At 38.4% G+C, this 14,308-nt stretch overlaps 1 protein-coding gene across 2 annotated transcripts in view; it reads right to left on the bottom strand.

Moving 5' to 3' along the window:
* Positions 1–14,308, bottom strand: part of EFHC2 (EF-hand domain containing 2) — a 63,841-nt gene that overhangs the window by 31,255 nt on the left and 18,278 nt on the right. For both annotated transcript variants that reach the window (XM_074814509.1, XM_074814510.1), the window contains exons 4-7: positions 10,432–10,655; positions 7,405–7,656; positions 5,758–5,856; positions 5,290–5,428 (exon numbers count right to left, since the gene is read on the bottom strand). In XM_074814509.1, the coding sequence (XP_074670610.1) occupies positions 5,290–5,428; positions 5,758–5,856; positions 7,405–7,656; positions 10,432–10,655 (714 nt within the window). The remainder of the gene's footprint in view (positions 1–5,289; positions 5,429–5,757; positions 5,857–7,404; positions 7,657–10,431; positions 10,656–14,308) is intronic.

Raw genomic sequence — 14,308 nt, 5'->3', positions numbered from 1 at the left:
TGCAAATAACACGCTTGTGCCCAGAGCGCTGGGGGAGCCGGGACACCCCCTGAACTGATAAACTCTACAGACAAGCTACTGTGTTTACATGCAGGTCACAGCGTACCCACATTGACACTCACGCATAAGGCATTCATTAAGAAATGCTAAAGCATTTCCCTTTGTATGTACTTTAGCACATATGGATCAAAATCAGATTTATAAACTAGAAGGGAACTACAAATTAAGAGGAATATATTGTTAGCCTCAGAGACTGTTAAATCCCTCACAACCCAAGCTTGGACTAAACAAAGACCAAAGAGAAGTTCAGCGCTTTGGTTCCCATCCTTTCCCCAAAGTAAAAGGACCTTTCTTCATTCAGGTTCACTAAAGAGAACAATGCAAACATCCAGCCTTGTGCCACCTACAGTTTCCAGGATTTTATAGGATTACATATTCAGATTCTCTCCTGTGAATCAAAATTCAGAAAGAAATTGCCATGGAGAAACACAGTTTACAAAACTAGTTATAAACTAATTTCTGCAACTTTTGAACAGCCAGCTAGGTGCAGTAGACTAATAGCCATACCCGAGCTCAAAACTTGTGTCATCTCTGCTCTGCCACACACCATTAGGGTAGAATCAGACAGACAGCTTGTACTAACACACCAAATGCACTCCTCTCCAGGTTATCACTGTTTCTTAAGAAAATTACCTCTGTCCAGTCTGGAAAAGGAATCAATGCTCTCTTCTTCCAGGCTGTAACATTCTCAGTGTGAATTTACAGTGGGTAGAGGGTAAATTGAAAGTCCAGGATTACAAATTTCTACTTCCAGAAAGAATAGTGTAGATATTTTCCCCATGGACAGTTTCACCCCTTGTTACTTCATCAGCTGATGCCCAGCAGGAGATAGGCTGGCACTAGGGGCTTTATCTCACCCACTATGTCAAACATGCACCACATATTAGCAACTTTTTCTCACAACATCAAAACCTGAGTGAGATTTGAACAAGCACTGGGAACAGCAAGAAACAAAACAGCTCCAGCCACATCTTTAGCATATAAACAATTTGAGGATAAAAAGTCTTCTCATTAAGAAAAACTAAATTCCTCAAGAAGAATTTGTTGCCACAGAGGCCACATTAAACCAGCTTGAATGACCTTGTCTGCTTTCAGTTTCAATAGACACTGTATGATTTTGGTGTACATTGTAAGAATACCTTTCACCCTCAATCGAAGAACTGTAGGAAAACCCTCATGTGTGAGATAAAATCGTATTTCAAGGAAGAGTCAAGTGCTACATATTTTGGATTAGAGTGATAACTGTACTGAATATCAGTATATAGCAGGCAGGCAAGAAATTCTACCTTCAGACAAAGAGGACAGACACCTCTGAGCATTACGGACAAGAACAGGGGAGAGAAATCTCACTAGCCTTGGACAATGTAAGAGGTGGCGATAACCTGGAGGAGTGACATTGATAACATGATGTTCTCTATACATAATATGAGATGTATAACAATCAGCTGAGACCTGGTTTTGTGAGAGTCTGATTCACAGTTTAGGTAAGTAGTAAAATAAGAAGGCAATACCACCATCTTCACAACTTTTACATGCAGGATTAAAGAAAATGTAATGCTCACAGAACCATCCATGCAGCTAAAACATGACTGTGTACTCTGATTCAAAGAAAATATCCTTTTTACAGAGTCTTACTTCATGATTATTCCGGTTACCTGAGGAAAAAAGGCATCTGTAAATGCACAAGTATATTTAGAAGCCGCTGCTCAGTCTCCACTGCATGTAGCAGAGAGGTTAGATACCAGAGAGACTCTGATCTCTGACGAGTTTAGTGAAAATTGGCAGCAGGCTTTAATGCCCCCACTGAGGGAAAAGCAAGAAGTCAGCTGTTATCCAGCAGCAGCTGCCTGGCCAAAAGCACACATATACTGGCCAGCCGATCACCCCGCACGCTGCTCTGCCCAGGTCAGAGAGGGAGCCTGAGAAATGAGGGGGTGGGAGGGCGAGGAGAGCTGGGACAGGAGAGGGATCGCAGGGTGCTACGAAAAGGCGTAACAGACAGGCTTGGGAAGTGCTGGGACACTGAATAAAAATTAGTAGGAAACCAGATTTTACTGGTTTTGTTCCTTCAGGAACAATCTGTTATTCAAGAAAGAACACTTTATGCTCAACTCTGTGCTAAGATACTGTATTTAGTGAGAAGAACGGTTATCAGCTTCCCCCATCTGCACATCAGTATATTTCATGTTTCACCTGGGTGACCACAACACCTACATGGCTATAGAGTATTTTTCTCCTCCTCTGAGGCTGCACTAGCAAGTCTGGACAGATAATATCACACATTAAGGCATCTTCTCTTGCATTCATAGCACTGCTAGATGACAGTAATGTCATTAGCTTCCTATTGAAAGGGATTAGCTATTGTTTACCCATGGAAAAGCTCTCCTTTGCTTTTCATAAACAGTATAAAGAGTAAAACAGGCAAAACCAACATTGGAAATAGATCAGATATCATAATCATACACCTCAGGGGAAATCTAAACTGCCCTTCATTCTCCTAAATGGCAAATTCCATCGGCAAGTAACTTATGCTGAAACTGCAGAGTCAAAAATAAATGTCAGCCTCTTTAATGGCTTTGGCAGAAGAGTATAAATTGGAGTAATCTGAAAACACAATAACAAACAGCTGGATTGATGCCATCAGGTGCTGAGCACTGTGCCTTGATGTAAGAACTAATTTATCCACTTGCTTACTCTTACTCAAGTAAATGGTCTCCCTAGACTCAAACTGCAATTAAGCACGTTTCAGTGTTTAATTGGATGGGAGCAGAATGCTGGGCACTTTGTGGGACTGAGCCCACTGAGAGTACCTTGCACGTCCACCAGACACAAACAAAATTTCTAACTCACTAAGAATAAAAGGTGAACCCTCACCCTTTCTCTCTCAAAACCTGCTTCTAAGCCAAAAACTACCTTGATTGTACTCCTAGACCCTCCTAGTTAAAAAGTCATACCTACATTTTTTTAATCCTGTTGGGGAAAGCAGGAAAGAATTTCACAGCAAATTGTGAGAATCTCTTAGCTCTAAGAAAGCGTGTATTTTCTGTAAACAAGACAGGCTGCATCAAGATGGATGGGGTTTTTTTGTGTTAGCCAGAGTCTCTGCCATCATGTTTCCTTAAAGGTACGTGCAAAACCTTCCCAGTTTCCCAAAGATCTCAGCTAGAGCACTTTTTGTATGTTTTGTGTTAAGGAGGCAGAGAAACTGGAGAGAGCACTGAGAAAAAACAAAAATTATCACAGATAATAAAAGAATGGACTATGGAGAAAGACTGAAAGGTTTCCCCTCGCAGCAAATGGCCAGGGAGGGCAGTAGGGTGGTAAGATGCTGTATTGGAATAGTGTTCAAATATGTACAAGTTTGTTACAAAAAGAGGGTACTGAGAAGTTGTTCTCCATGACAAAAAAGTTAACTCTCTCAGCATACACAAAACAGCTTCAGAGCAACTATTCAGCGGCATTTCTAACTATGAGGTTAGGACAAGATAGCTCAGGAAGCAAAGAAATCTCCTCTACTGGAGGATGCTGATAAAAGGCTATACAAACATCACAGAATCACAGAATTGTCTAGGTTGGAAAAGACCTTGAAGATCACCCAGTCCAACCATTAACCTAACATTGACAGTTCCCAACTACACCATATCCCTAAGTGCTATGTCACCCTGACTCTTAAACACCTCCAGGGATGGGGACTCCACCGCCTCCCTGGGTAGCCCTTTCCAACACCTAACAACCCATTCTGGAAAGAAATGCTTCCTAATATCAGTCTCCTGACAATCTATGTATATACACTGTCCTGCCTCAGAACAGTGGGAATGGACTAGATCACCTATAGTCCCAATTTTCTAGAATTTTGCACATCAGCAACTTCTGACTTCTCCTAACTTGCAAACCACCTAACTGGAACAGACATCACCAGTAATTACTGAGCCAGCATTACAGGAGAAGAGCCTTTGCATTTGTGTAACGCTTTGTTGCGTAGCTTGGTTGATACAGAATGGTCAGCTGCATTTCATTTATTGCCTGCTGTGAGTAAGAAATCCCCATTCACTGTTACAGGATATTTTGCTCAGACAGAGGATATTGCTGCCAAATAGTGGCAGCGGTCTTGGCTGAAGAAATTCTCAGGGAAGAACCCCCTGTTTTGCATCTCTGGAGTTAGACTCACTATTATTATAGATAATACTATGGTTATTGAATATGACTTCCTCACACACTGGCTAGTATAAGAAAATATTTATTTTGGTACAGACATGCTATTATTAAAAAAGTCCTAATGAGACATGTTTTGACAATTAAGAAATCTAGTGTTTTAATGGCAGCGCTACATCATTTAATTCCCCTAATGCAGCAGACAAGCTTTGATCCCAACACTACACTCTATCTGATCACAAGTCAAGCTGAAAGAAATAGTCTACTCAGGTATTTTGTTTCACAATGTCAGCGAGAGGCCATGGTAGGATTCTTCCAGCCATCTCTGAACAGTCAGACACTCAGCTATATTTACTGAATGAATAAACTGCCAGAAATTATCTAAGTCGTTTCTGCAGGAAGATGTCCATAATAGAACCATTAGCAAGTTTGACTGAGGGAATTCAAAGACAGATAAACGAAAGCCCCTATTGTTAGACATTTTCAAAATGCTTTTCCATTCTGGGCATGGTCGCTAAATGTTTCCAGAATTCAGTGCTGAAACTTCACAGGATACATACTCTAATGGTCCAGAATACACAAAACTGCATTGTAAAAACCAATAGTGTGATAGACTGCTACTGTCGTGTCAGAAAATCTTATTGTGTGAGGATTCTGACATCCACATAAAATGAAACATAGTATAATGGGGAATAATTGAACTCGTTCTACCTACCCACTCACTACATGCTCTTTATTATTTTCTGACTGCAAACACAGATATTGGAATGGGAGGAGGAAGGAGAGAAGAACAACTGGCAGTCTATCCATATGACTATTTTGTCATTCTAGTTTTAAAACAGAGGCAGTTAGGAACAGAACATGTACATTATGTGTTAGTTCTCAATGGAGTAACATATAAGAAGCCCTTCTGGATCACCTGCAAAATTACTGCTTTGCTGTTAACAGCCTACGACAGATTGTTACTGCTAAAAGTTTTAATGAACATGTTTTGTCAGTAATAAAATTTGAAGACAGTTCTATCAAACTCAGAAGTATAAAAATGCTCATAAGGAAAGGATAATTATCACTACTTACCGATTCCGTACTTTGTCCTGTAATATTCTTTAGTGAATTCATCACAATCACAGAGTATTATCTTCCTTCCCCAAACATTAATTACTGCCCCTATTTTCAGGTCACTGTCTCTGTAAAATTCCTGATGCACTGCTCCTGTCTAATAAAAGAGGGAACATTTATACAGCAGCTTTATAAATCTCAGAATCCCACAACGTTTCTTAAAATCTAGGTCATTTAGTGCATGTGATTTCAAATATAACCTTCATAGTCCATTTGCAAGTATTTTTCACCCCGTGCCAAGCTACCTCACTTTCACAAATGTGGAATTTACATACAGTCAATCTCAGTACTTTTCATTTGAGCTATTCTCCAGTGGCAACATAATTTTATAAATAACTCTCTTTGTTGTAGAGGATAGCAACCGCAGAAATTACAAAAACTACTATAAAGACATTCAACAGCTGGAGGCATTCAGTAATATCTGACCTTACGATTGTCCAGAATGTAATGGCCTAACTTTCCCAACACATTGAGAACAGTGCGACTGGTGATTGTGCCTGGCGGATACAGCCCAGTGGGAGCATACTGCAAGAAAAGAGACCAATTCTTAAGAAATACAGTTAACAGTGAAGAAAGAGAACACAGTTACCTTAGAACTAGCAGGTTTTTTACAGATTGACTGATATTATAGTATTTTCTTGGGAGAATTTTTCATAAATTCTAAGGTAAGATTACACCACCAAACGTAAAAGTCAGTGTATATGTCAAAAGCCAGTATGTATGCCAGAAGAAACATTCAGAATCTGACTGTGTATCCAAGAGTAAAGTCTCTTTTTTCTTGGAGGCAAACAGAAAGCAAGGGGTAGCACACCCAATGTAGCACATTGTTGTCAACATCTGCTCTAAAGGTTATTATTTTGATTGGTAATAATTATAAAAACATGCAAAAGAACCATTCAGGGCTTGTCCTACTGTGCTAACCCCTGCACAAATACAGGGGATTCAAGTCAGCATGATTCTCTTGGCAAAAATTTTAGTATTTTTCTTACTATTCTGAGTTTCAAAATTAACACTAGTAATTTATCCCAGTAATATCAAACTTAATACACAAACACATTACATTTTTAAAAATTATGAACAAACTGCTGATGCAGGGTAACCAAAGTGGGTTATTTTGTCTTACCACCTTCCCTGACACCCCAACTTTTGACTGATCTCTTCTGCTGTCTTTCTCAACATTTCCACTGAATTCAGAGGCAGAAGCTAGCCCTTAAAATTGCAACATGCACTTCAGTGGTAGAAGGGGTCTGTTAACAGAGCCACTGCTAAATCAGCAACTCAGAACACAGGATGCACAAGGTGAGAAAAATGTAATATTTTGCTGTTAGGTTTTTAGTATAAAATCTCATGTACATCTATGGCATCAAAAATAGATTACCAGTCTTAGAAGGAAAGTAGGGAAGAGATTCCCCAGTATTTTATTTCACCTGTGGGCTGACATTATTCTGTCATCAGGATCAGAATCAGAAGTGTATCCAGCTCATTAATTTTATACTCATAATAGGTTACAAAGGACTCAAACCCCTTGAAGATTTCTCTGAGAGGAGCCTTCTCAAATAAGCCTGACAAAGCTTATTCATGGATTCCTATTGATTTTAACTAGCTTTGCATAAGGTCCCAAATCTAGGAACTCAGTTTTAAGAAGTCACTCTAGATTTGCTACAAAGAAGTAATGTTATGGAATACTAAACCTGGACTTTTCCAAAGGTTCCAAATATAAGTTACATGGATCAAATCTGAATTCACCTCTGTTTATCTATCAATATTAATTAATTTTCTGGACTTCAATTACTGTAGAGCTTTATTAATACATTTATCTTAATACACTAATATGGGAGAAAGGAAATCACAGGATATCTTTCTGCCTAAATTCTCTCTCCTTTTAATTTAAGCACGACAAGCCTAAACTTATTTTATTCCATCACTTATTATTATATGAATGTGTGCAAAACCTAAATCATGCATTTATGATTAATATCACTACAATACTAATACAGGATTTTCAAAAGAAGGCATTTAATATTTCTTCATTAGCAGAAGAATTTGAAATAAGCTGAAATTTTCATTCCTCACCTTTGGAAGCTTATCTCTTCTGAGGAAAAGTGGAACTGCATCCCGGCCTGAGTTTACTGGTATAATTTCTTTTATATCAATAGTATCATCAGACAAATAATAGTGCATAACAAGTTCCCGCGGGTCATGAAACATGGATTCTGGGTCATCCCACACACAGAAAAAACGTAAAACATGTCCATCATGGTCCAGAAATTGTTTCAAAGTGTCGATGCGCTCATAAGGGCGCAATGGCTTCATACTATCCAGAATCTGCAGATAAAGGACAAATTAAGAGAAACACCTTTTTAATTATTTGCTCTTAAAAACAGGACACCAAACTGCAGGGTAACATCTAATCTTAGGACATGCTTTTAGGATTTTCAAATAACACCACACAATTACAATACATGAAACACTATTTACGCCATTAACAAAGAACTACTTACAGGGTTGCTGTGCCCTCAGAAAATACATGAAAACAATTTTGGATTGGTTTTGATCCTTGTTTTTCTTGCAATAAGGTCCTTCAGATCAGAGAATTGTTAAATTATTTATAGTACAGCTCAATTTTCAACAAATTGCCCATGGTAATCAGATCACTACAACTCCAAATAGCATCACCCTTCCTGATTTACTTCCATAAAAATTATTTTTTATAGATGATGTGGTATAAAGAATTAATTCCTTCTTTTCCCTTTGGTGTTTTCTTTCTTTTATCTTTAAATCATAGTTTATTAACTTTTGATTTATGCCATACAGTTCGCAGGTACTGGGTATGTACGTTCTCCTCTCGATATACACCCATAGGTCTGAAAAGGAATAGGAGATCTCCAACTAAAGATACGTTCCAGCTGATGTGATCTATGACAAGATGCTATCCACAGTCACAGCTGCTGCAAAACCAGTAGCACTGCATTAAATCGGATCCCAGGATGATGATCCAATCCAAGGGCTGCATTTACATACTGTTAGTTACAGTCACATATATAAACAGTGTCCAAAGTGGGCTAAAGGGACAAGACAGTCCTTCTAATCTACAAAAATCTACAAAATTGCTTCCAAAGAAGAATGGTGACAGACATCAATGAGACAATGTAAACTGAACTGTCTGAACAGAAAGAACTGTTGACTATGGGCAGTTTATATCATTGTCTAAATTTCTATTTATCCACTGATACATCTGACCTTAAAAATCTGAGAGGGAAAAGGCTTGTTCTTTCAGAGCATCAAATCAAAAAAAGGAGGGCAGAACCAAATTTTGCCTGCCAATGTCCCTGCTGATCTGCAGCACTCTTTCCATTTCAGGCATCATCATGCTCATACAACTTGTGTATTTACCATCCCAGTACCATCTTTCCTCCTTCCTGACCCTTGAAGGTACAATGAGACCAAATACAGCCACAGAGCCAGATAACATCATCATCCGTGGGATATCGTCTCCAATAATACAGAAATATGAATCTAAGGGCTTTGCTACATTTTTCATTGGTCTCATTTTCTATCTCATCACATTCCTTACTTTCCTTCATACCTTCATTTTCTGGCCTTCTATTAGGAGTCTGGTGCAAACCAATTTAATTTTGCTGAAAGCAGTCCAGAGCAATCCACCCTTAATAAATAAAAAAAACCTACCTTCCACAAATTAGTCACAGGGAAGTGAAAGCATAAAGCAGCCAGAATTTGCTAGATAACTTTTCTGTAATTTCTCAACAACTGAAAATATTAAGACATAGATTTCAGTAATTTTTGGTCTCCTGATGCTCTTATTTCTCAAACCGTTTCCCCCTCTCCATTCTCTTTAGGCACACATATGCACAATACTTGAAAGTTTTGCTCGTTTTAAAAAAAAAAAAAAAATCTAAGCAGGTTATGCAGTACCTTATATAATGTTGACACAGTCTGCCAACATCAAGACAACTCCGCATGTGTTAATACACACCTGTTACCTACAAGGCTTGAGTAAGGGAAAAGCAACCCACGGCCAGCTTAAGTCACGACTACACAGAACCAGGAGGTGTATTACAAATACTTTTCACTGGGGGACTGCAAAAAGCCTGAAAGCATGAATGAAGTGAAACCAACATGTTGGCCTGAGAGTGCCTCAGATGCATGTAAATTGTCCTGCACATCTCAGTCATAATTACCGTCCATTTTTGTTGCTGAGACCTGCAGCAGTTTTCTCAGTAGGAGGATTAAGTTGAATGCACAGACACAGGAGTATTTGTTGCTTTCAGGGTACTAGGCTGGATCTATCACAACATGCTGCATATCGTAGGCCAGCAGTCTCAACAGAGTCAGGTCAAGAGAAAAATACAGTGCCATCTACACTCATATTAATCAAGAAAAACAGAACTGAAAGAAACTGTCATTATTCCCTACAGAAAATATCACTCCCACTTCTATTCCCAGAGAAGAGACCCCAAATCCTGCAGAGGGGAATCCACATGGCAGGACGTGTGTATGTGTTCCCATATATTTATAAAAGAGAGAACTGCGTTCAAATAAAACTCTTAAAACTGCAGCGTGCTGGGTTCTGTGTGGCAGAAGAATTTGCTTTACACATGCAAAGAGCTGTTAATAACATAGAGATGAAGGCTGACATATGAATAGACCAAGTGACTCTGCAGAAAGCCATGGATGTGCTTGAACCACAGTTCCAATTAGATCTTCCTTTAAACACTTTAAAAGTGTTTATTATCATTAAATTTGCTCAAGTAAAAATGTTAGTAGAACATATAATAGGTCCATTTTTTTCTTTTCTGTTTAATACTGAAAGCTTTATTTTATTTTAACCAATTAATCTTGTTCTGTTTCAAAAGGTGTGTGAACACAGCAGGATAAAATCACTTATATTTGAGACTTCGCTATGTTAGTACAGTGAGTCATATAATAAAACTTTTAAAAGCAAGTTTTCTCTTGGGATTTATTATGTTGAAATAGCTACTTTCTATTTGCTATTAATGAAATATTTTATATAATGCATATTACTGATAGTAATGGCACTTCTATTAAAATCAAGTTTTCATTATTACTGCGTCATCTGACCTTTTGTCGCTCTTTGGTGTACGGGTCATCCGGACGACCTGTGGGAGGATTTAATCTAACTCCCATCTTCCTCAGAAAATTTTTTGTAAACTGGTCACAATCTATAATCTTATATTTTCGGGCATAAAGGATTACTTCTATGTTGATATTGAAGTGATCTATAGTATAGAACTGATCTTCATGAGGAGGTGGAAGTGGAATCCGATGCCGTCGAACAATAGTTCCTGTAAAAGAATTAGAATAAATTCATAATTATCCTTTGCTCTAAGAATCACTTCACAGACTTGCTAATTTGCTATGCTGATATGACCAAAACAGATGAAGCCACATGGGACAAACAAAATTATCCTTCATTCAGCAAAAGAACTATTAGGTAAGAGGATCCTTTTTATTAACAACAATACTTTACACTGATTGTCTTCTGGAACCTCAAGTTCTAGTATTTGACTGAAGTTAATACAGAAAATTACCACCTTCTGGAGCAAACAGGAAACCACTGGAATAAATACCCATTTGTTGGTGCAAACCTAACAGGTTAGTATTTTTTCAAAGTCTTTTTTCTCATTATGAAGAGAGAAGTCTTTTTTACTTTTTTTGAAAAGCAACAGCAGTCTCCGGTACTCATTAGTATAATTGATTTTTCTTTAAAAAAGAAAACACACAAAAAGTTGTGCAAAAAACAGGTTGGGGGGGGGCATGGGAGGGACAAGATTTGTCTGTACTCTCTGCAGGGTGAGGAGAGCCATATGTAACTAAGGTTAGAGAAAAAAACCTGCCCTACAAAGGAAAAAAGTGTGACCTATCAAGTATGGACGCAGGCGCATTCAACTGAACTTCCTTAAGGAGCACACTGAAAGTAGAAACAACAGAGATGAGTTGGGCTGATTGCTGGGCTGCAGTCAAGAATCCATCTCAAAAATACAGAGCCAGGAACTCATAACCCATAATCTAACAGGAACACTGTCCAAAAGGAAAAGAAAGGTGGGGAGGGGAAAGGAGAAGAAAAAAAGAGAGATATTTTAACTTTGTTAAAAAACGAACACACATTTGCTTATTGATAGTCTTTAAATGAAAGGACTGTTATTCTGAGAGCACTGTGTTTGTTTACATTTACCGCATTAAAAGAGAAGGAATCTGCTATTGATCTATCAGCTGAAAACTCACAAATACGCTGAAGAATTGGGTAATGCTTCAAAAGCACTCACTGCTGATGATTAAGAGACTGGAGCAGCTCTCACATGAGGAAAGGTGGAGAGAGCTGGTTTGGTTCAGCCTGGAACACAGATGGCTCGGGAGGAAAACTTATCAATATTTATAAAAACCTGATGGTAGGGAATGAAGAAGATGAAGCCAGGCTTTTCTCCATGGTACCCACTTACAGGACAAGAGGCAATGGGCACAAATTAAAAGATATACAATTCCATCTGAATATAAGAAAACACTTTTTTACTGTGAGGGTGATCAAACACCAGAACAGGCTGCCCAAAAAGGTTGTGAAGTCTCCATTACGGAGATACTTAAAACCCAACTGGACATGGCCCTGGACATCTGGTTCTAGCTGATCCTGCTTGGAGCAGGGGAGTTGGACTAGACACTCTTAAGATATCTCTTCCAACTTCAACAATTTTGCAATACTACAAATATTTCAGAAACAACTTATAAGCTACAGCCTCAGTAGGTTAAACAAATATGTAACACATACATTAAAGAAAGGTATGCAGCTGCAGATATGACAAGCTATGATTTATTCCAACTGAAGTTAGAGTTCACAAAGAATGGCAGATCAGCATAGCTGGGAGTAAACTCTTTTTTTCAACATTATGAGAGAACAAAAAGGACAACTGTGAAAGTTTTGCTCCATCAATACCTCAATATACTTGTGTGAAAATACCCTGCAGAGTAAAAACATGGTCCAGTCTTCAGCCTCAGGCTCTTTGCTGTGCTTACCAACCCCAACACCTCTAACAGCAGCTTCATAATGTGGATACCCACTGGCTAAGACCAGACAGGAACTACCAACCCATACTATTATAATAATTCCTTGACACCATAGGTTCCCAACAACTTTAGAATTACAGTAATTATAAAAGGTGCAACTTTAAGACAACTGCAATAAACGCACAAAAATTCCAAACCTAAAAATAATTCCAGTACTAACCTACTACTACAATAATAGTTTATTAGACACAATTATCTAAAAGGTCTACCTCATTATGTCTCACTACAGAACTGCATCTCTTTCCAGTGCCCTTCAGCTGTGCATCTGGTAGTGTTTCCCACTGAGTCCCATCTGACGATTTTCCAGCACTGCTATTTTGTTTTGGAGGTAGGTGAGGATGGAGGGGGGCCCTGGGGGGAGAGGGGTTAAAGAGAGGCAGAGGAAGAGGAAGAAAGATATCGCTGTGTGGTTTTGTTCGGTGTTTGAAGGGCCTTATTCCTAAGTTAGTCCATGGAAATTCTTTATTGTTAGCTTTATTTCCCTAAGGACTAATCTGTATGAAATACCTTCCACTACTACATTATCAGAGTTGTTTGTGAAATTCTAACTCCTACAATGAAAACATACCCTTAATTTTTCAGGGGAATAAAGCAACAAAGCAGATTTATTTTATGTTCCCATTAAAATAATTATTTAAGACCCATTCAGCATCCTGGTGTTTCACGTATACCAAATCCGACATTCTGGTTACTGACCTTTGTAAAATAAATTTGAACCTCTATCTGCTTAAACATGCTTATACATGTATTTAAGATGCATCCTCATGGAAATATTAGTTAGAAAACATGGTAATTAGCACATTTCAGCATGATGCAAAACTGCATCACATTACCATTAGCAAACCCACATACTTTAAAATATGTTACCTGATTTTGGCTAATCCTTGGGTCACTCCTACAAAAATCAGCAGATAATGTACTAAATCAGAACAGTCCTCCACATAAATGCAAATCCAGTTGAACCATCATTTTAGTGAAAATATAATGGTTGACAATTTTCTAATATGAGGTGTTTTCTGAGGGTATATTCACTTCAGAACTGGTGAATAAGCCTTCAGCTAGCTTTTCATATCACTTTTCAAAGTATAATACACATGCCTATTTTGTTCTGAGGGATAAGAATTTCCTTCCTAATGGAAAATGTCTTATAAAGATAATATCTGTAGCAATCCTTTGCTTTTATTAAGTATCACTGTGCTTGATCTACACATGTAGAGGATACATTTTATACTGTTGAATTTGAAATTTAATAAAACCTGATCAGTTGAGGTTAGGTCTCAGCATTTTTTAAATTGTCCTTCCTTCTGGAAAATAATTACATTTCTACTTCTAGAAATTTGCTGCAAGTTGTTAAAGGAGGATCTGGGCATGTGCAACACTCAGGCTGCTCAGGATTGATGGCTGTACTTGATGTTTCTTTTGTCTTTTGTCAGTTTACTGAGCAGGCTATCCTGCTGCACCACCAAGCATTATTTTAAACATCTAAAGCTCTCCTCCTGTAAAGGGAGCTGGAGTACTGTTTTTCTCTGACAGTGGTGGTGGCATCGAGTTCCCACGCCATAATTTGTGGCGTATTTTCTTTTCTCTCAGGGCTTCTGATTACTTGGCAACTACAGCAGCAGCTTAAGGAGACCTTAACAGTAGTGAAGGCCTTTTGACTATGGGGCAGCTCATGAAGCTGGGCAGCAAATTATTTGGTCTCTGCTGCTACACTGCTCTGCAAAAGAAATAAAGGTGTATCAAGAATTTCCTCAGCACAGCTTTCTGACTCCCTCTGCACTACTCAAGAGTGCATTAGAGAGAGGAGAGGAATGGGTAACACCTGGAGTTCATACACTCTTTGACTGCTTGCACCAAAAGGAGGAGAAGCAACCACTAC

This window comes from Strix aluco, chromosome 2 (assembly GCF_031877795.1).
Source record: "Strix aluco isolate bStrAlu1 chromosome 2, bStrAlu1.hap1, whole genome shotgun sequence".
Lineage (NCBI taxonomy): Eukaryota > Metazoa > Chordata > Aves > Strigiformes > Strigidae > Strix > Strix aluco.
This window is presented reverse-complemented; position numbering and strand designations above follow the sequence as displayed.